Genomic DNA, 22457 nt, shown 5'->3' on the forward strand with positions numbered 1-22457 from the left:
GAGGTGGCATTAGCGAGCGCCGCTGTCGCTGCCGCTGGGGAATCTCAGCCATCGCAAATCACAGGTCCCAGGCCTGTGACAGGACCCCCGTAAATCTCCTCAGCAAACGAGCTCTGTGGGTGTCGGTGGGAGCGGTGCTCCAGCAGCTGCTACGGTGACAGGGAGGAATGTTGTGGTGCCCACGGGCCACAGCCGGGATGGGATTGGCCCTGTGAGGATGGGAAAAAGCTGAAAACTGCCACCTGAAGTTGTGCCAAAGTTTGGGAGGCTCGAAGGAAACCAAAATCAATCCCAAATGCAGCAAGTTTACAAAATCTGGGAACTGGGGAGGGGCAGGATTAGGGCCGCTGAGAATCCTGGGAATAACCGAGCAGCAGCTTCACTCTGAATTGCTCCAGTTTGGTCTCTCACTTCGTAACACATCGGGTACTGAACCCACCAGCCCCTAGGGGTGTCTGTATTCCAGGGCAGCTGTGCTCCAGTGCAGGTGGGTTTGCTCCAAGAGCTGCCCTGAGTTCCCCACTCCCCCTCACCCAGCCCCACTCTGCACCAGAAAGGCTGTGGAGATCGTGCAACCTTTGGAGAATTTTCCTTTTCTTCCCCTCCCCTTTCTTTTCCCTTCTGCTTTTTTCTTTGCACTGTCTTCTCTTTCTTTCCCTTTCCCCCCAGCCTTTAGTGGCCTGTCATCTCAGTTTCCCTCCTCCCTCAATTCTTACTCATCTTTCTTGCATTTTCCCCTACTCTTTCCCCATCCCTATGGCTTTCCCCTGGCTGGTCCCTCCCCATCCCCTCACCTCTTTTCCCCCATGCACAACACTCTCCCTGCCACACTTCTCCCTTTTCCAGCTATTCCCATTTCACCTCATCTTCATCTCATCTCCATCTCCATCCCATTCTCATCCCCATTTCCCTCTCATCCCATCCCCTTCCCATCTCCATCCTTTTCCCATACAATTTCCACCCTCATCCTGTTCCATTCTCATCCCATCTTACCCCCATGCCATCATATTCCCGGCTCATCACGTCCAATTCCCTTCCCTATCCTAGCCCATCTCTATCTTCTTCCATCTCTGTCTCTTCCCATTTCCTTTCCCATCCTATCTCATTCCCATTCTCATCCCCATCCCCATGTTCATCCACACCCCATTCCTATTCCCATCCCATCCCATCCCATCCCATCCCATCCCATCCCATCCCATCCCATCTCCAAAGAGCCCAGTCCTCCCCCTGGCTCTGCCCCAGAGCCTCCACGGCCACGACGGGGCCATCCCCGCCATCCCGAGGGTCTCTTTCGGGTGACACCTCCGCTCCCCAAAATCCCTTCCCAAAAACCCGCGTGGGCCGCTGGGGGGCGCCTGCGGGAGGCGCGAGCGGGAACCGCCCCCCTCACGGGAGGGGCGTGGCCGAATGGAAGAGGCGCGGCCATTTTGAGGCCCCGCCCCCGGGGCGGCGGTGACCGAGCGGAGCCGGCGGCAGGGGCGTGCCCGGGGGGGCGTGTCCCGGCGCGGAGGCCCCGCCCCGCGGCGGTGGGCGGGCGGCTCGCGGGGCCGCGCGGTGCCGGTGCCGGTTGGCTGCGGGCGGTGACGGCGGGAGGCGGTGGCGAACATGGCGGCGGCGGAGGCGGCGGCAGCGGCGGGGCGGCGCTGAGGAGGCCCGAGGCGGGCCGAGGAGTGGCGGGGCGGGCGGGCGGGGGCCCATGTGCGGTGGCGGCGGACCCCCCCCGCCCCCCACTACCGACGCCCGTTTGCAGCCAGGCGCCGCCGAGGCGGCTCCGCGGGCGCGGAGCGAGTGCGGCCCCGGCCCGGCGGCGGCGGCAGGATGAAGTTCGCCGAGCACCTCGCGGCGCACATCACCCCCGAGTGGCGGAAGCAGTACATCCAGTATGAGGTACGGCCCCGCTCCCGGCGAGGTGTGCGGGGACCAGCCCCGGCTCTCCCCGTTGCCGGGGCGGTGCGGGTTGGTCTTACACCGGCCGTGGTCCCCTGCCCTGGGGTAGCAGTGTAGGGACCGCCGCTGGTCCCCCGTGTCTCCCCGGTGCCCCCCATGCCGCGGCGGTGCGGGGCGGTCCTGCCCCCGCAGGGACGGGGAAAAGGCAGCGCATGTGTCCATCGCGGCGGCTCCGGCTCTCGGCACCCCTCGGGTGTCCGGTTAATTATTTATTTAATTAATTAATTAATTAGTCGCCGGCGGTAACCCTTCGGCAGGGACAGAGGTCGGGGCACAGGCGCGGTGCGGTGCCGGCCCCGCGCACCCCCCGCAGCCCCGGCGGTGCTTCAGCACCACCCGCGGGTCTCGGCCCCGGCGGCGCAGGAGGGTGACTTTGAGAGGCTCCCGGCCTCCCAAGGGCGATCCCGCCGGGATGGGCAGACCCCAGCGCTCTCCCAGCCCTGCCGGGGGCCACAGGTACCCCTGCCGACTCCCCTGAGCGACCCGAAACAGGGCACCAAACCCCCCATCAACAACTCTAAGCGACCAAAAACAGGGCACCAAACCCCAGTCAACTCCCCTGAGCCACCCAGAGCGGGGCACCAAACCCCCATCAAGTTCTGTGTTATCATTTTTAAGTAAGGCTTTGCATCTCGCTGTTTTTTTCTTACTCGAATCGGGGCATTAATGGGCACTGCTTACACCAAGTTCTGCTGCGTTAATCGTGAATTATCTGCAGAATACAGCGTTTCAGGCTTTATCATACCAACCTGCTAAAGGTCACGCTGATTGCTTCGTTTCAGATTTATCACACCGGTGCTTGTCTTGGGTTTAACTAGATGAAGCTGGAGGTGGTTATTTGTAGTAAAACCATTCCCTATTTCAGTGTTAGCAGTAGAAGTGGCAGGTGCCAGCGATGCCGGTCTCTTCCACGAGTAATAATTAAATCTAGACAACGGAAAACTGATTATAGGACAGCCGTGATCAGCAGAACTTCTTGACTGATTGACTCAGTTAAAACCATGCAAAATTTGTTATTGTTTGAAGGCCTGCGTTTTCTCCCTAGGACTGTAATAGCATTTTATTTATACTATCCATTTTAATCTGTCTGCATTTGTGAGGAAAACCGCATTTCTCTTAGCTTGCTTTGTTTTAATGTTGAGCTTGAAAAGTTTATATTTGCCCTTTTCATTCTTCCTTTGTTTTCCTTTACCTGACTGCAGAGGAACGGATGTTTAATTAAAAGCTGCAGTTGAAATTGGCTTTACAGCAATATTCTGATCTCTTTGAATTATGTGGAGAACTACGTGGCCAAATAACGCATCGGTCTTTGATGAGGAGGAAAGCCATTGTCTTAATAAAATGAGGGACCAGCTTAGCTCTGTGTCGTGTCTCCGATGGGTTATCCCTGTGAGGGTTGTCTTCTGTTCCTGGAAACAGAAAACTTGGATATCTTACTAAGGGAAGGTTTGGAGGGGAAGGCAGGGGGGAAATAGAAGGGCAGAAGATCTGGTTGCATGCTGAGCAGACAGATGTGGAGAGAGGATAAGGAGACACAGTGAACTACAACACCTTGATTAATGTGTGAACAACTCTGCTGCTCATCAGCTGCTCTTTTCATTATAGGAGGTTAATTTTCAGCTGTTCTTAACTAGGGCAGTATTATTATGTCATTCTCCCTTCCCTCATCCCAGTTTAAAATGTAGATTTCAGTAAAAACTTCCTTCAAGTTGTTACTGTTTCTAATCTTAAGTAATCTCCTCCTTGGACAGACAGCTTAATGTAGAGTGAACGAAAACAAAAACCTCACCCTCCTTTTTAGTAATAACTTTCAAACTCTTTGTTTGCCTTGTTGAAGCTGGCTGGATGTGAGTCAGCCTCCTGCTCATGCATATTACAGTGATGGAATTATTTATTATTCAGTGGCTGGTGGTCGTGTGGGTGCAATGTGTAAAAGCCCAGTGCTACCTCAGTTTACTTGCTGATTATACCTGAGGCAAGAAGCCCTCCTTTGTCCAGAAAAATTCCGAGTTGTTGATGAGCAAATGTGAGGTTAAATGCTGCTTGTGTTACTTGTGTGCAATATTGCTTACAGAATGCATTGTAGTAACACAGCAATAAATTATATGTCTATTTAGTAGCATTATAATGTTTCTTCATCTGACAATTAATATATTTTCCTTCTTAATTAACACACTAATCACTGTTTCAGAGTGAGAGATTTTCTTGGGTAGGTTTTTAACTCTGAAAAGATTGTTCCTGTTTCCAGGGACTTCCTATGTCAAGTTCAGAACCACAGAATCACTGAATGGTTTGGGTTGGAAGGGACCTTAAAGATCATCTCTTTCCAACCTCCCAGCCGTGGGCTGGGACACCTTCCACTATCCCAGGTTGCTCCAAGCCCCGTCCAGTCTGGACTTGAACACTTGCAGGGAGCTTTGCCAGTCAGACCAGGAGAGGGGTGTGATCTGTGGCTGATAGTGTCAGGAAGAAGAATGAGACTTGTGCTTTCAATACCTAAAAATGTAGCTTCACTTTCAGATAGTCTTTAACAATTGACAGTCCTCAGACTTCTTACCATTAATGTGATCTTTCCCTCCAGAAGTCTCTTTAAGTATTGTAGATGCGCCTGTAGGAAGTATGGAAGTTGCCCAGGCGTAGGGCAGGTACTTGGTCAGGGGAAGAGCTTTACAGAGAGAAAAATTAATTTTCTTTAAACGGGCAAAAAGATCTATTTCGCTAGGTGTGGCTTAGATTCTTATCTAGTAACCATTACTGTATATCTGCTTTTTGAGAGAGAGAGCACTTGGCTTACAGAAAAGAAGAAAAATGACAGTGAATGCTGTTCTGTTTCATTCAGCAATTCCCAAAGACATTTACCATGACTGAGTCAATCTTAACACGGAGCTTTACCCAAACCTTGATTGACTTGATTTGACTTTCCATTCAAATTGCCGTTCTAAAAATGCATTAAAACATGCAGATTGGATGTGTCATTTTACTATGAAAAATCCGTCCAGAGCTGTTGGTTCTGGAAGCCTAAGTCAGTGCAAATGGTGAGGACCAGTGTCAATAACACAATACACAATCCCAATATAAAGGGGAATTTTTTCCGTTGGAATACTGAGTGTCGTTATCAGGCAGCTCCCTCGAGGCTGCTGAGTTTAAAAACACGTTTTCAACAAATGCTTAACACGTTGAAATGCTTCTCAGTGATGTTGAGTGCTGTGTATGCAAAAGTTTCAGATAACTTTGGTCTTGATTTCAATGTCTGGCATCCAAAAACTTCCTAACTGTTAAAAGCGATGTTTCTGTACCTGCTCCTTTTTTTCTGGGCAAAGAGCGCAGCAGAGTGGGGCAGTGGTTTTGCACATGAGCTGGGGCACCTGGCAGTCTGGGGCAGGCAGATCCTCACTGTGCAAAAGAGCAGTGACCCCTGGATGTGCCCTCACCCTGGCAACAGCAGGGAAAAGGTTTGCTCACCTTGTTTTAGGGGATCTGGCAGAGTTTTTTCTCCTATGGAGTAACCTTTTCCTAGTGAGTTAAGTTATGGCTGTGGCACGCATTGCTTCAGTGCACTTCTTGCCTTAAAACCTGAAGTTTTGGACTGTTTATTTACCCTTCCATTCCTTTGGTGCAAAGAAAAAACATGAAAACAAACAAAATCCCATCTTTTTGTGTAAGGCAACAGGATTCTCATTTCCCTGTAGTCAGTACTGAAGAGACTGAGGTGACTCTTAGATGAATTTCAGCTGATGGTTTTTTGCTGAGAATGTGCTTTGCTGCATTTAATGTTCATTTTTTGATGCAAAGAATATGTTGGGTTGCTAGTCCTCTGTTTATCCACAAACCCTGCTGATCTCCTTTGCTCTCATGTCCATCCTTGGAATACTTCTAGAGGGAGAACGTTTCTCCGTCTGTTCAGACTTCTAAATGTAAGTGTACGTCTGCACGTCCAGCTGATGGAACTCACTGGAGTTGTACGGTTGCCAGATGGCTGTTTTGTGGCAGTTCATCTGGCCTGAATTTTTTTATCTATCTGCAGAAGTCTGGTGTTATTTTTTTGGAAAAAGTGCATAGCACCTTTGAAATCACAGCAACTGGGGAAGGAGAAGAGTTAGAACAGTTATGGCAGGCGCAAAGTTCATTGGATAGATGGGTAAGGGTGTGAGCAGGTGACCTCCCTTCCCTTTTAGGGAGACCCCAGATTTTTAAGTCCTTTTGCTGTTGGAGAAGAGAAACAGGTTGCTGAGTTTCAGACACGTCGCTGAGACACAACCTGCAGCAGGAAGTAGGTGGGGAAAAGGAAGCTGATAGCTGAGGTTGCCTGCTTGCCTTCAGAGTCTCTCTTCCAGAAACAGGCTTTCAGTTTTTGGGAAGTAGCCAATTCTGCTGTCAAACCCAGCTTCATGATAGGCAGTTCGCACCCAGGCTTGCCACCTCCTGACACAAATCTGTTGTGCTATTTCACTCTTTGTCCTTCGGCTGTTAGCGGATGAGCTTAGAAGAGGTTTGAAAGGCTCCTTTAAAACAGCAGGTTTTTTGCGTGTTTTAAGGTTTTTGTCCTTGAATTTGTTCACTCTTAAGGTTTGATAGTTGCATTTTTACATGTTTTCTTTCTGCTTTTTTTGTTGTTTTTTTTTTTGTTCTCTTATCTATTTACACAAGTTCACTGGGGGTGCAAGGTGTATCACTAGCACAATTTAAAGCACAGAAATAATAACCTGTTTTGTTTAGTTTGAGGGCAGAATGAGTAATTCTTAAACATTTGAAGCTGACAGTGATGGATTACTTTTGTAAACAATCAGTTCTAAAATTCTGTAATCTAGAGGACTAAAGTATTTTAGGTGTGAGGGAGCACTGAGCCTTTTACTTTCAGGTTATTGGTTTACTTATATAGGTCAGGAAAGCAGTAACAAAATCTGCTGCCCTGCAGCTGCCAGATTGTAATATGTCAGTCTGCATGGGGAGAGGTCTGTGGCACGACTGACACCTTCAGCTTTCAAGACTGCTTAGTACAGGACCATCAGTGTTGTCCTTTTTAATTTATTTATTTTTTTTTAAAGAAACTGATAAAACCAGAGATAGGAATTACATTGAGTTTACCTCTGGGTGGGTTAAGAGATGGAGTTGTTACTACAGTGACTTTCAATTTGCTGTCTCTCCTGGCTTGTTTATCCTATGCCATGGGGTTGTGGTTCATGGAAAAAGTTGCAGGTGGGTGAAGATGACGAGCGGGGTGGAAAAGGAGCAACAGTTTTCGACCACTTGATTTGTAGAGGCAGATCATGTGCTGCTGACCAGTGAGTCATGGGGGAAAGGGGCAGAAGGGGCCAGTGTTTGTGAGGAATTTTAGGAAAGCACGGAGAGTAGTGGAGAGCTGTGCCACTGGAATGAGGATCATTCAGCAGCAGCTCAGTTGGGAAAACAATTATGCAAGTGACCTTTATTGAGACCTCTGTGGACTCAGGAGCCAGACCTTTGAGAGATGCCAGAACTGCCGGTGTAACCAGCCACCTTGGATATCTTGTGATAAACAGACATGTCCTTTAGACCTTGTATTTGCTTAACAGGATTGTAACCACCGTGTTACAACAGTGCTCAGTTTCCAGCTGCTGAGCTTGTGGTTTTTGCCTTGAGGGTATTGGAGTATTTGTCATTTAGGCTGGGAGGTTGTGACCTGGGGGATTATGACATGCAAGATGGTAAATGTAGAGGTGCAGGATTATAGAAGTATGGGATGTGTTGGTAACCAGGCAGAAGACACAGGAACTGAGATGACCTGAATGAATTTTGTGTGTTAGATTTCTGTGGGCTCACAAGTGAGGGAATAACATCTAGTTTTTACAGTGGTAGACAGTACTCAAATGCACTATGTGCATCAAGGTATGAGGTGTGTGTAAACAAATCACTTTTCAGTAGGAATGGGTCCTTCCTGGTGGCTTCTAGTTCCCAAATCATGGCTCAAGTTATTTGTAGAGTCCTAGAATGGTTTGGGTTGGAAGGGACCTTAAAGACCATCTCATTCCAACCCCCTGCCACAGGCAGGGACACCTTCCACTATCCCAGGTTGCTCCAAGCTCTGTCCAAACTGGCCTTTAACACTTGCAGGGATGGGGCAGCCACAGCTTCTCTGGGCAACCTGTTCTAGGGCCTCACCACCCTCACAGTAAAGAGTTTTTTCCTAATATCTGCCCTCTGTCAGTTTGAATCCATTCCCCCCCTTATCCTGTCACTTCATGCCCTTGTCCAGAGTCCCTCTCCAGCTCTTTTCAAGCCCTCTTAGGCACTGGAAGGGGGTCTAAGGTCTCCCTGGAGCCTTCTCTTCTCCAGACTGAACATCCTCAGCTCTCCCAGCCTGTCTCCAGAGCAGAGGTACTCCAACCCTCTAAACATCATTGTGACCCTCTCTTGAAATTGCTTCATTCCTTCACCCGCTGATCTGAATTCAGTTTTTCTGATGTGAGTGAGCAAATCTTTAATCTATGACTGGAGTAATACCAGCACCTTAACAACTGTCTGAAAAGAGCAATTCCAAAAAGGAGCTGCAAGTGGTTGAGGTTTCTGATGTGGTTCCTTCCTCTCTCCTGGCTCTGGCAATGGAAGGAGTTACTGCCAGGGATGCTCCATGTGTAGCTGTAGGACCTCCTTGTCTCCTGGATCTGCTCGTATCTTACACCATCAGTCTGAGTGTGGATCAGTGGTTCTTCTGTGGTCCCTGGGAGGCAGCTCGTGGTGCCTCCAGAACCTGAACACCTGGTTAAGAATTCTGGCTGGTGTTAACGTTGTCCTTCAGACCCCACCTCTAGAGAAGGCCGTCACCCTTGGTTCCCTAATCTCCTCTGTCATGTTGTCTTCAGCTTTTAGAATGTATGTGTGTTTCTGTGCTCCTATATAACAGGGGTAAGAAGTCCCTGAGGCTCCTTTTCCTCCATTTGCCGTGACAAATTCCTTTGTGTCACGCAACACTTCAGGTTTTGTTGTTACTTCTTCGGGTTTTTTTTTAACGTAAAGCCTTTAACATCCTACCAACTGGGAAACATTTTTCCAAAGGAAGTCGTTGGTACAGTTGGAATACATTTTATAGATTAATAAGATAACAGGCTTTAGACAAAGCAGTCAGTAAACGTGAACCTGTTTCGTTTGTGAACAGAAGTACGTGTGAGAGCGTTGAGATCACGTACCAAAGCTTTCTGTGCCAGTCTGGAGGATAAAAGGGCTTTAATTGCTTTTGTTTTCAAACGGTCACATCAAAACAATGTAATTTTTCTTTCCTTTTTAATACTAACTGTATTCCTTGTTCTCTCCCTCTCCTTTGCAGGCTTTGAAAGAGATGCTATATGCAGCTGTGGACCAGGCCCCTTCTATAGAAGGTAAGCAAATTGTAACCCAGAGTTGTGTTTTTCTTGGCACTGAGCGCCAGACACGTAGCCCTGCTACTTTTCTGTCTTCAGCCCTCCTAAACTGGTAAACTTCACATACTGATGGGCAAATGCCTGGCCTTTCACGGCCTGCATGCTATTTTTGATTGTTAGAACTCTTTGTCTCCTGTCGCTGGGACAATAAATGTCTTTGTATAGTTTGGGGCTTCAACAGCTTGATTCCTCTTGCTTATAAGGGCATTCAGTGGTGGAAGTACTTTCTCCGTGGCTTGAGAATAGACCTTTGTTTTCCTGTGACAGCCAGCCACTCTGGGAGATAGCTGTGCAAGAGACACACTGGTTCCTGGTTTGTTACTGGTAATTTGAACTGGAAGGGTCTCATCCTTTCGTTGTGTGTCCTTCCTGAATGCTGTGCTGCCTCTTGTATGTGGACATGAGTATATCTTCTTGTTTTGCATGTCTTTATTGCCACTGACTTATCTAGATTGTTTTAGCACGGTGATTGGTTTTAAGCTCACTGCATTTTGAACACTGTGTTGAATTAAGGGACGATCTGTACAAAATTGGAGGCCTTTACCTTCTGTCTCTTTCTTCCTTTTGTTGTCTTTCAATACTTGAAGAGTTTTTTGCCTGTCTTGCTTCTCTCCTTACTTTCTCAACCTTCCTGTGGATTTCCAACTGTTTTATAACCTCCTTACCTTTATTATTTTCACTTTGAATGCAGTGCAGTGGTAATTTTGCTAATCTCTAAATGTGGCCCTGGGCTTCTTGCATATTTATAGAGCAGTAGAACAACTGCTGCTTAGGGTGTAGTCAGTTGTCTAACATCAATAATGCTGGTCACTCTTCAATTTGCTTGTTAACTACTTTCCTTGTGTTGATTAGAACTGGGAAATGAGGTGTGACAGTTAAAATAACTTGGAATATTTTTTTAAATTAAACTCTACCTGCTCTTTGATTAGAATTTTAAAACAAAAGCTGCAAGAGTTAATAGACTTAAGAGGGTGTGTGTGTGGGAAGGAACAGTCTGTCTTTATATTCTTCAGAGATGCAATCCAAGCTGAAAACTTCATAGAGCTGAGACAGGTATAATGTTTAGTTTTAACCTGATACTTAGTTGCTCACTCACCTCACCCTGATAATTTTGTTAAATCACTCACACTTTTCTCTAAAGTGCAAGTCGTAGAATTACTTTTTTAAAGGTTATGGTCCTAGAATCCAAAATACATGTGTTATCTTTGGAAAACTCACTAGCAATACACGGGCAAAAGAGGAAAATCTCTCTTTATTATTTTGAGGGGCAAAATTGCCTAAAAATCACCCACAAATCTTTCCAATAACATAAAACCGGTTTTCAATCTAAGAGGAACTTTAAAGTGTTTTGTGTAGATCAAATTAACTATATTGACTTTTAAAGATAACTGATTTTATTGAAAATCCAGCATTATTTGTGTGGAAAATTGGAGCAATTACAAGACCTTTTTTTTTTTTTTTTCTCTCTCTTCTGTTATAAACCAAAAAATTGGTTGATTATTGACAGTGTGAGCAAATGGTGTCTGGGCTGATAAAGTTTTGTAGTCAAACGTTGGAATGTGACTTAACTGGGTTTTGCTTGTGGCTACCTAGGATTTCAAGGTGGGCTTGAATTGATAAAGGGCTATAATTCAGCATTTTGCTTTTATTATTTTCAGTGCTCATGATGTAGTGATGTTCTCTAATGTGTTGTTACGTTTGGGTGTAAACATATTTGGCAAAGGAAGAGAATGCGAAGAGTAAAATGGTAGAATATTATAATTATGCTCTTTTAAGCTCTGTAAAAATTTTAACTTGTGCTTCTTCCTCCTTTCCTGCTTTATAAACCTCAACAAAAGGAAAGCAATGACTTAAGACAGTTTTCGTCAATAGAACAGTTCATTTTTTGGGAGGGAATTGGGTCTTTTCCTCTGTATTGTGGAGAACAAAGTAATCCAAACTTTTTTGAACCACTCGTATTTAACTCTGTCTGCCAGACCTGCCCATAAGTGCAGAGCACTAATTCCTTCACCTTTTGTGTTGGAAATGGATCAAGACCATTTCTCCATCCCTGTTGCTTACATCCTTCTCCTTTAAGCCCGTCTGCCTTTGTTCATAGGAGCTTTAGGCCAGGTTTAGCGTGTGACTGCGCACACAAGCCGTGCCCCAAACACAGCATAAGCCTCTGTCAGAGGAGATGGAGCAAGTTCCTTGAACTTTGGGAGGGAATTTAGCAGCTATTGTTAGGGGCTGGCTGGTGGCCTGCGTGTTTTCAGTTTAATATGGGTTTTGCAATGGATACTTCTGTGTTTTTTTGAGGTTAGCACAGAAAGTAGAGGGCTGTGCTGCTGAAACCCAGCTTCCCAGTGTGAGCCTGATGTAATCTCATTTTAGACTGGTCTAAGTAAAATCCATTTTCTAATTGATCTAGTTGATCACAGGCATGCTGCAGACCTGCACAGTTGGCTTTGATTTACCTTGCATGAGTTGTAAAGCTAATCTTAATGTAATGGGCTGTGAAGAAGAGGGAGTTTTGTATAGCAAAGCTGAGGCTGTTCCTGGTTCTTATTCTGCTCAGCTGGATGTGTAATCTGGGACTTGTGAATGAATTTCTTAGATTTCTGCTTCAGGCTACTTACTATGTCAGCCAGTAAAATTTGTGTACATACATAAATGCTTTGTATGGCTTAAACTATTTTGGAAACTCTTTAAAACAACATCAAAAGAAGTGCTACCCAACCAAGGTGTGTTGTAAGTAATAGGCAAGGCAGGTAATAGGTGAACCATCCATCAGGAATAGTTTTCATTTGGTTTCTATTTAGGAATCTCCTGCTTGTGGCTGGGGAAACAACTTCAGAATGGCTCTTAAGCTCTACAAGTCAGGGTCCTTGTGCTACCTTAGTGGGCAGAGTGCGGCTGGGAAGAGGATCTTGGCTCTAAATTGTGCAATTTATTATGCACTTATGTGGTGACCCTTCTCATTGTGCTATCTCATAGGGAATCATCCCTGTGTCCATCTGCTTTTCCCTACATTGAGCTAATAAACAGAGTGTGAAGTTAACAAAAACCTTGCAAATGTGGATAAGCAAAACCTCCCAAGCCTGTGTGATAGGAGGAGGTTGTTTGTAGCTGCCCCCTGAAACTATTGCGAAGGGCTGTGGCTCCCTGTGGTTCAGCAGAGTTATTCCAGACTGTAACATGCCTTTATTGGCAGTTCCTACCTGTGCACGTAGATTTCTTTAATCTGTTCAAAGATACATTTTTTTCCCCATCTGTCTACTTTGTCAAGACAGTATTTATATGCCAGTGTTACTCCTCCAGATGCTCATCCTCTTTTTCAGGGCATTCCCCCGATGAAACCTGCACCATCCTTCCACCTGAGCAACATCTGTACCAAATTAGTGTTTAGTCTGTTAATTCAATCCCATACACATCGTTGCAAAAAGTATCAAATGAAGCTTGATTCCCAGCTGCAGGATGAGATTTGCTTGGATTTCTGGAGAGTTCTTTGAAGCGTGTTTGCGTTGTTAGCTGTTTGTTACGCACTGTTTACTGTTACTGGATCAATCAGGGTGAATTGATGCTGCTTCCAGGATGTTATTCATGCCTCCTGAGTCTTCATGGCACGGCAGGAAGGGCCTGCATGCAAATGTGCCAGGCACCCTTTCCTTGACCCTGAAATACCTTTAAGAGGAACCTTTGACAATGTAGAGGCAAAAACCCAGCACAGCTCTGTTTTCCTCTGAGGCAGAATATGCAGTATTGCAAAAACGTGACCTCTCTGGGAGCATGCTGATTGTTGTTGTTGTTGTTGTTGTTGTGGGTTTTTTTTTGCATTCCTTGTCCTCCCACTGCTTCCTGTCCCACTTGTCACCTTAGCAAAAGAGGTTACTGGACCACTCTTGCTCGGAGTCCTCCCGATTATTCCACTTGGTGAGCAGATGTGTCGGCATCTCCCCAAGCTCCTTACGATGCAGCTCTTCTCAGCTGCAGCGGAGATGAAAGTGCGGCTCTAAATTATTCATTCCGATTATCTACTCGAATGGACAGGGTCTGCTCTAAATATTATTTCCCAGATTATTTGTCTTTCGGATATTGAAATTTAACCTCCTGTTAATAGTGCATAAACAAACGTCGTTGTTATACTATCAGGTGGTACAAGAGCGTTCTGTTGTATCCTCTTATTATAGAGATTACTTATTCCACTTAACCCCAATCCTGAATTCCAGTGGCACCTTTTAAATGAGGATCACGCTGGTTGTGTGGGGGTGGAATGGTATAACAGCTGTAGGAGTGGGGAGTACAGGTGCTTTAGGGTAGAATTCAACCCCAAATGTAAGAGGTGATGTTAAAATAATATTTGATTGGTAAGGCAAAAGATTTAGTGGCAATGGAGGTCCTCTGCTGGTACGTGTAATCTCTGTGGTCACCTGTTTACTTGTGGTGGATTAGAAAAGCAAGAGGTGCAAGTTTGGGACGAGCTGAGAGTGCCAGCACTGGCAGCGTGTCCTGTGTGATTCCACCCTAGTTTCTGCTTTCATTTGTAATGCACTTGCCACGTTAACTGGCAGCTACAAATCCCTAGTTTGGATTTATTTGTGTCACTGAATAAATAAAATAGGATTCCTTAGGGTGATAAATAATCTTGGTGAATAAGCAGGGTGTGGGAAATCACTTTTTTTTTTTTCCAGGGGAAGTTATGAGCCTGACAGTTTCTGTTATACACAACCGTGCTTTGTGGGGTTGATCAAAGGCTTATGGTTCGTCTGTGTATATGCACGTTTTCTTTTCATTTCAAAATAAACCTTTATTTCCAATTGCACAATCTTAGTGTGTAGGGGGTTGAGGTTTTGTTTACGTGGGAATGCTTAAAGCTTAAAGGAGTCTTCAACAGAACTGCTGCACATGAGGAGCAGCCACAAGCAGATGAATGCTTTGTCTTTATTTCACAATGTTGACGCACACCCATAAAGGGCACGGGGGTTGGTGTCCTACACCCCAGATGCTGTGCAGGCTGTAATTCAGTCTGGAGGCCTCTGTAACTAGTTGGTAAACTCGAAAAAAAGAATATGTATAATCCCATGACAATCCTCTTCTCAGTCAGAGACCTGATGCCAGGTATTGGATTAGCTGTAGAAAAACAGGCTTGAGGAGAACGTTGGCTTCCAGAGAGTGCAAACGCTGGACAGGAGGAGAACTTGGCTGAGTACCAGCATTTAGAGAAGGAGAGGATGTCTGGTTTCTCTTCGCCTGGGGCAATAAAATTTGCAAGGTAAACAGTGCATATGGTTGGAGAAGGGTGCAGAGTAGTGTGAGGGAACAGCTGGATGCTCACGAAAATATTTGGAGCACAGATGCCTGTATGAAAATGTGGTGTGCCGTGTGTTCATGTAAACGTCATTTTGCTGTCAAAAGCTGTTCAGTGCTCTCAGCAAGTCAGCGCAGAGACCAACTGAGGTGTGCTTTGTACCACCCCAGGCCACTTTCTGTGCCCTCAGAGTAGTGCAGACCCACCTACGCTGCTGGTACAGTATCTTCCTCAAAGGCATTGAGCACTAAGTGACTGAATTCTGCTTAAGCAGTAATTAGTGTAACGTGGATGTGGAATAAAGGTCAGGGTAGGTACAGAGCTGGAGTCACAGAATAGAATCACAGGATGGTTTGGGTTGGAAGGGGCCTTTAGAGGTCATCTAGTGCAACCCCCCTGCCATGGGCAGGGACGCCTTCCACTATCCCAGGTTGCTCCAAGGCCCCCCTCCAACCTGACCTTGAACACTTGCAGGGATGGGGCAGCCACAGCTTCTCTGGGCAACCTGTGCCAGGGCCTCCCCACCCTCACAGGGAAGAACTTTTTCCTAATAACTAATCTAAACCTCTTCTCTTTCAGTTTAAATCCATTACCCGTTTTTCTAGCACAACAGGCCCTGCATTGAGTGACGAGTACTGATTGAGAATAACTTGTTGATCGTGGAGACAACTGGCCAATGCAAGTTTTGATGTTATTACTGTCCCATAGACCACAAGTTCTCAGGTTGTAGCCTAAGAGTGCATTCAGGAACTGGTGTGGTCAGGGTCCTGGCTTGCCGGTGAGTGCTGGTTTCTGTGGGCTGCACTTTCTTTTTTTTTTTTTTTTGTGGCTGTGACCCCTTTCAGTTTTTAAAAACCACTTGCTCCAGAAGGTCTGTGGGAGAATACTCCTGGAGACAGTGGGAGGTTCCCTGGGCTCTGGGGGTGGTGTGGGACCATGCAGGGTAACCAAGAAGGTTGCGGGGGTAGGTGGTTTAGCAGGTTGATTGGGTAGATCACTGTTTCTTTCTGAAGGAAGCTGGTGATTGTGGCCGGTGGGAATGCTGCGCTTCCTTCCCCTTTCAATTTGCTCCATGGCCAGCTCGTGGCTGATACACCCACCACTTCATCTGTGTGCACATGCTGGGAAACTCCTGATGCTGCTGAGCAAGCCTTTTGCCTTTTCCTCTGTCTTCTGGAGTGTTCTGGGTAACTTCCTCAGCAGCTCAAATTGCTTTAAGGCATTCACGTTGTGTGAAGAACTTGAGTCCTAAGAGTAACAGAGAGGACAGGCTCAAGGCTTAGGAGTGGGCAGTTAATTGAACCAGAATCTCCTGAGTTGGAAGGGACCCACAAAGATCATCAAAGTCCATCCTGGCTCTGCACAGAACAGCCCCAAGAATCCCACCTTGTTCTTGAGAGCATTGTCCAAATGCTTCTTGAACTCTGCCAGATTTGGTGCTGCCCTGAGGAGCCTGTTCCAGTACCCAAAAACTCTCTGGGTGAAGAACCTTTTCCTAATATCCAACCTAACCTCCTCTGGCACTGCTTCATGCCATTCCCTTGGGTTCTGTTGCTGGTCATCAGAGAGTAGAGATCAGTGCCTGCCTCTCCGATTCCTCTCGTGAGGAAGTTGTAGACTGTGATGAGTCACCTCTTCTCCAGGCTGAATAAACCAAGTGACCTCAGCTACTCCTCATATGGCTTCCCCTCTAGGCCTTCCACCGTTGCTTTGCAATGTTGTCCTTTTTTTTTCTTGACTTAAGCATTCTTTGGTATTGAGTACTAAGAGTTGTTAAACCTGGGATAATGCAAGAGCTGGATGTAGCTCAGGAGGTAACGGTGGAAACTGGACCTGGTAGTCAGGGCTGGCACATATGAAAGGTTTGTACCTAGAGGCAGGTTTTTTGGCAAGTCTGGAAATCTACTGTAGAAGGGCTGCAGATGCTGATTCTTTAATGATGTGTGTAGGGTAACAGCGACGTGAGAAGTGCTCAGCTGTGCCTTTCTGTTTTCTCTTTTCCTTCCCGCCTTTGCTTTCCCATCCATTAAAATGCCAGTCTGTTATGTTTTTAGCGGTTAGAGGAATTAACAGCACTTGTAATTTAACTGGAGCGTGCCAGGTCTCATGTTAATTGTCAAAACTTAAGGATTGGAAAGGAGAAGGTTGGCAAAGCTGGAAGATTGACAACCAGCTGTGCCTTCATCAAAGCACTCCTGAGACAGCAGTGAGACATCAAACAGCACAGTGGCTGTAGACACGAAGAGCACTGCACATGTATATACAAGAGGCCAGTATTTATTGCTTTGTTTAAAAAAAAACCCCTACCCTGCACTAGACAGCTTAACAGCAAGATTTAGTGTGTGTGTCAGAGGCAGCCTCTGGCTTTCTAGTCATTCCCCGGCGCTGTGTTTGATATAGGGGATGTGCATTATTAGACAATTAAGATTTTTGGATGAGACTGGACTGCTTGGTGAATAATGCAATATGAATTAAGTTTGATTGGTTTCTCTCTTTAAAAATGCATGCTGTGGGCAAGGGAATGGAATCTCATTCTTCTACATCATAGCTGCTGGTAAGCTTGCCTGAGGAAAATGGCCAACCTGCCAGTGCCCAAGGAGTGGTGACATCTCTGTGTGACGTGGTGGAGGAGCAAAGGCTGTCCTTCCTCCTAGAGTGGTCCTTTAAGTTGTGTTCTCCTGATGTGCTGCAAGGCCTCACCATGCAGAGGCTGTGGCAGTGATGGTCTCTCAACATGAGAAGGTTGGTCTTTTGAAGTAATTTTACACTTAGCAACAATGTGGTGAAATGTGTATTTTTCCCGGTTCCTGAAGTAAAACTGAAAGCTAGTTGCCTGTTTCACTGGTGTTGTGGTATTTTTTTTTACAAGGTATCTATAGCCTTGCAGCTTGACCCCCTTTTAGTAAAAGTAGGTAATGAATTAATATTAAAATGTAATTATGTTTTTTGTAGATACGTAACATTTAATTTTAGTTACAGTGTAAAACTGCAAAATTGCAATGTCTTAGTTTTACAAAGCCGCACTTAAATGAGTTTAAAATATATATATTATTTCATTTATAATGTGGCCATGTAGTTAATATATTTTAGATTGTTTTATGCTGCTTTTGTAGAGTGTGGTAGCCTTTTTGCCCTGAATTACTACAGCCTAAATGTAAAAATCTGATCCTGTAGTTCAGTTCCTCTGTGAACTGAGAAGGGGAAAACCATGGAGAGGTATAAAGGACATTTTACTAATACGTGTTATGACAGGAGTACCTAAAGCTCCTTAGCTGTAAGGCAGTAGCACTGTGAGTCAGAGTTGTGTATGTCCAGCTAAAAATAACAAAGAAAACTTCATGAAAATGCACAAATTTACTTTTTTTAAGTAGTTTTTGCTCTGTTCAAGACGGTGACTGGCATGACAGTGGGCACAGACGCCACTTGGATGGTGCAAAGCTGGTTTGTGGGCACTGATTCTTCTTGCATTGTGTAGTCAGCAGCTTGACTTCCCCTCTGCAAGGGGGAAACCTTGTTTATCTCCTAGGAGATGGAAAAGCAATTTCTACTTCTTGATGAGAAGCTGACAGGCTATTTGACTTAACAAGAGAGGCAATGCAGTGGCTGGGAAGAGGGCAATTGCATGCCATAACATACCAATATAAATGCAATTTATTTTGCATGTGCTGTATAGCCCCGGGCACACATTTTAGGGGGGGGGTGAGAATTTCTTGTGTGCTGGAATATGAACTCTAAATAGAGAAAAAAAAAAGGGGGGGGGGGCAAATTTGGTATCCAAACTGTGTTTATAACCCTGGTTTTGTTTTTACTGTAATTGCTTTGCATGCTTTTATAAATGCTCCTAATGTCTCCGTGGGGCAAAGTGCAGAGAGGCTGAGGAGATCAGCTCGGGTGAGCTGTTAACTCAGGATCTGTCTTGTCCCACAGTTGCAGACTTGTTCTGACATGTGGCCAAGGCTGATATTCTGGAATTGCTTTGCTGGGATCCCATCCCCACACAGCTCTGCTGAGACAGACTTCAGTGCCAGCCTGTCTGGTTGTCAGTTAGAGGGGAAAAAATGGGTATTGATGGTCGAAACGCCCATTTTTATTTTCATCCTCTTCTATTGTAGCTGATCACTTATATGAGCTGATTATTAATTTCTGCATGTTTCTGGTTATTAGTTTCTGCATGGTCTGTATTGACCATGTTGTTGCTAACAGTGACCCCGGGTATGCTTTTTAAAGGCAAGCCCCTAATGGGCACAGCTGTAGGAGTGAGTCACAGGCAAGGCAGTAAAATGAGGTAATAATGACCAGAATTGGCTGAGGGACCTTTTAGGTGAACTCTATAAATAGCTGAATGGAATTTGGCTTGTACTTCACTGTTTGGCTGTGATTTTTGTCTTCCCTAATCAGAAGTAGCAGTTAGAAAGCAGAGATAAACAATCTGAAAGCCTGATATAGCATTCCATGTATGTAGTTCATAGTTTTTTGGATATGCCCAGTGGTCCTTGAGCTCTCCAGCAGTCCAAGGCAGAAATTCAGTATCTCTCCAGCCCAGCCCCAGGAGAACACACTTCTCACTTAGAAGTCTGGGTCAAGGCTTGGTTCTCCTTGGACCCTGGTGAACACATCTCTTGGAAGTTTCATGTGCTTGTGAAGCCTTTAAGAAGTTGCAGTTGAGCCAAGAAAACTTCCCAGAGAGGGTGAAGGAAAGGGAAAAAATCAGAATACCTTTTGCTTGTCTGATGAAACTGGATTAAATCAATGCTCACAGTGATGAGTGCATCTATAGGGGCTGCGTTTGTGGGTTTGGGGTGCCGTAGGTGATGCTGTTGACAAACGGCATTCATTTATGGTGTGGGATTAATTAATAGGACTCAGTAACACTTGTTTATTGAAACTTCATGTTTCCTTGTACATGTGGACACTGTTCTCCCCCCAGCCGGTGCCTTTGGCTCTGGTGTTAGCTGCACCCATGTCTTAGACAGGAAGACTAGTTTGCTATTGTCAGGGCTTAATAGGACTTTGAGCTAAAGGCTCCAAAAGTACTGACAGAAGAGCTTTCAAATCTTCCCCTCCTGTTTTAGAGATCCGAATGCAGCTCAGCTAGAATTGATCTGTACCAATTTCCCTTTCAGTTTCTTCTGTTTTCAGGCAGCTCCTACGGATTCAGTTCCAGCTTTTGTTCCAAGTGGATGGAGTGGGGTTGATGTGGCTTGATGCTAATGCAGTGTTCTAGATGGAGCAGATGTGCACCCGCTCGCTTTCCTGCAAGGAGGAATCCAGCCCTGGAAGGTGCCCGATCTGGGCTTGGACTTGCCTAAGCACAAATCCGACTAATGAATTAGTCATCAGGCAGGGAATTCATTTCCCCGGAGGCATGGAGAGGGAGGCTGGTACAGCCCAGCTGTCAGTCAGGAATTGCTGATGCAGGAACTCTGGCCAGCTGAGAAGGTTCCCCCCTCTCTTGCTGATATATTCAGGCTAGGATGCCAAATTCATTAGTTTGGTATTTCAGTAGTAACACGAGTCCTTCATAGGGTGTGTGCTTAAAGGCTTTGGTCTCTTTACCTAACCTACCTAAATGTGTTGTTAACTGGGTATTTGGAATCTAAAGGCCACAAACTGTAATTGTTGCGACTTTGCAGTGTTGTGGGGCAATTTTATTGAATCCTTTTTACGTGGTCAGCAGGGTATGCCAGAGGGTTTTGCCACTTCCGTCCATTTTGGGAGTGATTTTGTGGTTATTGAGGTGTATGGGTCACAATGGGGTGAGTTTGGGAAGAGATGTTTCTGCTCCATCACCTTCTTCCGACCTTGGCTGCAATTCTCATTTTGTTTTGAGTTTTGGTTTTTTTTTTTTTCCCCTCTCTTGTTAGCGTTCAGCAGTAGCATGTGGCTCACGGTGGCTGGTCTCATGTGTGATAATTATTTTCTGAGAAGATTGGAAGCTTTATCTATCAAGTAAGGAAGAGAAATTACAGCATTGTGTGCTCTTCTGTACATAATTAGTTCAATGTCTGTTTGAGATTTTCACTTGCCTGCACCGTTTTACTCTTTTGGAGTGGATAACAAAGGCTTGTGTTGTTATTCTTTTCCTGATTTATGAATTTCCCCAGCATAACTTCAACCTGTGCTGATCCTTTGGAGAGTTGCTGTTATGGCTCTTAGCCAAACTCTCAATTTTTCTGTTACCTTTGCTGGACAAACACCATGTGCAGTAGCAGATAAATGGGTGATTCTCTGCTGTAGTAAGGGGAAGTGGCTCAGGAACTTCAGGACTCTGGTTGATATTGTGGACTTTTGAATTTTTTTTCTTCTGTTTTTTGGCTTTAAATACTTAGTAACAATGCCAAAACCTTCCAAATTCTGCCTTTTAGTTTGCTTTAAATTTCTAGCACCCAAAGGGCTTGATTTTCATTAACTCCTGTGTGCTGGAAGTTAAATAATTTTTTTTCATTAACTGTTGTGCTGGAAGTACAAAATTAAAATATTACAGGGGGATTTATTCTGTGTATTGCAAGAAGATGGGATTTACACGAAACTTTTTATCTTTGCACTCTTTTCTCTGAATATTCTGCAGTTACTTCAGCGAGATCATGTTGGAGTTTGAAAACAGTTCTTGGCAAAACGTAGCCTGGAGAATGGAATTGTTCAGCTTCTGGTGCCGTAATGTTGCTGTATCATCCCTTTATACCAACTGCAGGACATACACTTAAAATGATCTAAATCTAAAAAAAAAAAAGAGAGAAAGAGGGGAAGAAGTTTAAACGTAGTGTTAAACACCACAACTTCCTTAAGTTCTCTTGCAAATATCCATCAGACCTTGCAGTCCTCACGTGGTTCTGCTTTGTTGTGAGGTTTTTGAACAGAGGAAGCAAAGCCCAAACCTCTCAGAATACTATTTGATTTCAGTACAAGTTTTCATCTTTTAGGAGTAGAGGAGTAGCTTGTAGCTGTAACGTGAAGAGGTTGTATTATTTTAATTAATTGGTTTTTTTCAGATGAAAATATTTAGCTCTCATGCATGGCATTCTTGTGTTTACTTTTCCCAGCCCTTTGGCTAGGCTGAGGCAATACATCTTGTACTGCTTGAGAACTGGTGTTGTCTCACTCTCTGTTTTTCAATGTTAAGTTTGTTTACAGGAATTAACAAAAACAAGGAAGTGCTTCATGTCTAGTGCTTCGTTCTTGAGTGCTGTGTGTGGTCAGAGTGGACAACTTCTCTATTTAAAGTGTTGGATGCAGATTTGGTTTGGGTCATCGGTCTGTGTTTAACCTTACATTGACGGTATTTTTTAATACTTAGTCCTGCTGCTGTTTTCTTAGTTAGACCTCAGCTCTGCTGTGCCGGAAGCGAGTGCAGCTCCTTTGCACTTGGATTCTGCAGCACTGATGCTTTCTGTTTTGCATAACATTGCTGTGATCTTCATTTGAAAGTTGATTTATCTAGATATTCAGTTTCCTGTGTTGGAGGGTGACAAGAGGTTATTTGAACTGAAAACAAAGGCTCAAGTGTCTGTTTGAAATCTAAACAAAGCAGGGAGTGTGCCATCCAGAGCCAGTTCATTGTGTTTTATTCGGTGCTGGTTCCCAGTTGGGTTGCAAAGCCTGTGGCTGTTTCTGAGGAGAGGCAGGAGAGAGACCTTAAATTCATCTTCCGGGCTTTCCTTCAGTGCGTGGGAGAAAAATTGTCTGCTCAGATCCTAATAGAAAGTGGCCTATTTAATAAGCGTGCTGTACATCTATTTATTTACAAATATCTGTAATTAAGGAAGTGCTGCTTGGTGCTCACTTCCAGGCTGGGGAAGGCTGCAGGGATGTGACTGACTGAGGCTGTGACG

At 45.2% G+C, this 22457-nt stretch overlaps 1 protein-coding gene across 1 annotated transcript in view; it reads left to right on the forward strand.

Annotated features, from left to right (window-relative positions):
- Positions 1-1745: 1745 nt before the first annotated feature.
- XPR1 (xenotropic and polytropic retrovirus receptor 1) overlaps positions 1746-22457 on the forward strand; it is a 105482-nt gene continuing 84770 nt past the window's right edge. The window contains exons 1-2 of the mRNA XM_027894172.1: positions 1746-1887; positions 9248-9299. Coding sequence (XP_027749973.1) covers positions 1819-1887; positions 9248-9299 — 121 coding nt within the window. The 5' untranslated portion in view covers positions 1746-1818. The remainder of the gene's footprint in view (positions 1888-9247; positions 9300-22457) is intronic.

This window comes from Empidonax traillii, unplaced genomic scaffold (assembly GCF_003031625.1).
Source record: "Empidonax traillii isolate 1590-97213 ecotype Southwest subspecies unplaced genomic scaffold, ASM303162v1 scaffold419:size1009643, whole genome shotgun sequence".
NCBI lineage: Eukaryota > Metazoa > Chordata > Aves > Passeriformes > Tyrannidae > Empidonax > Empidonax traillii.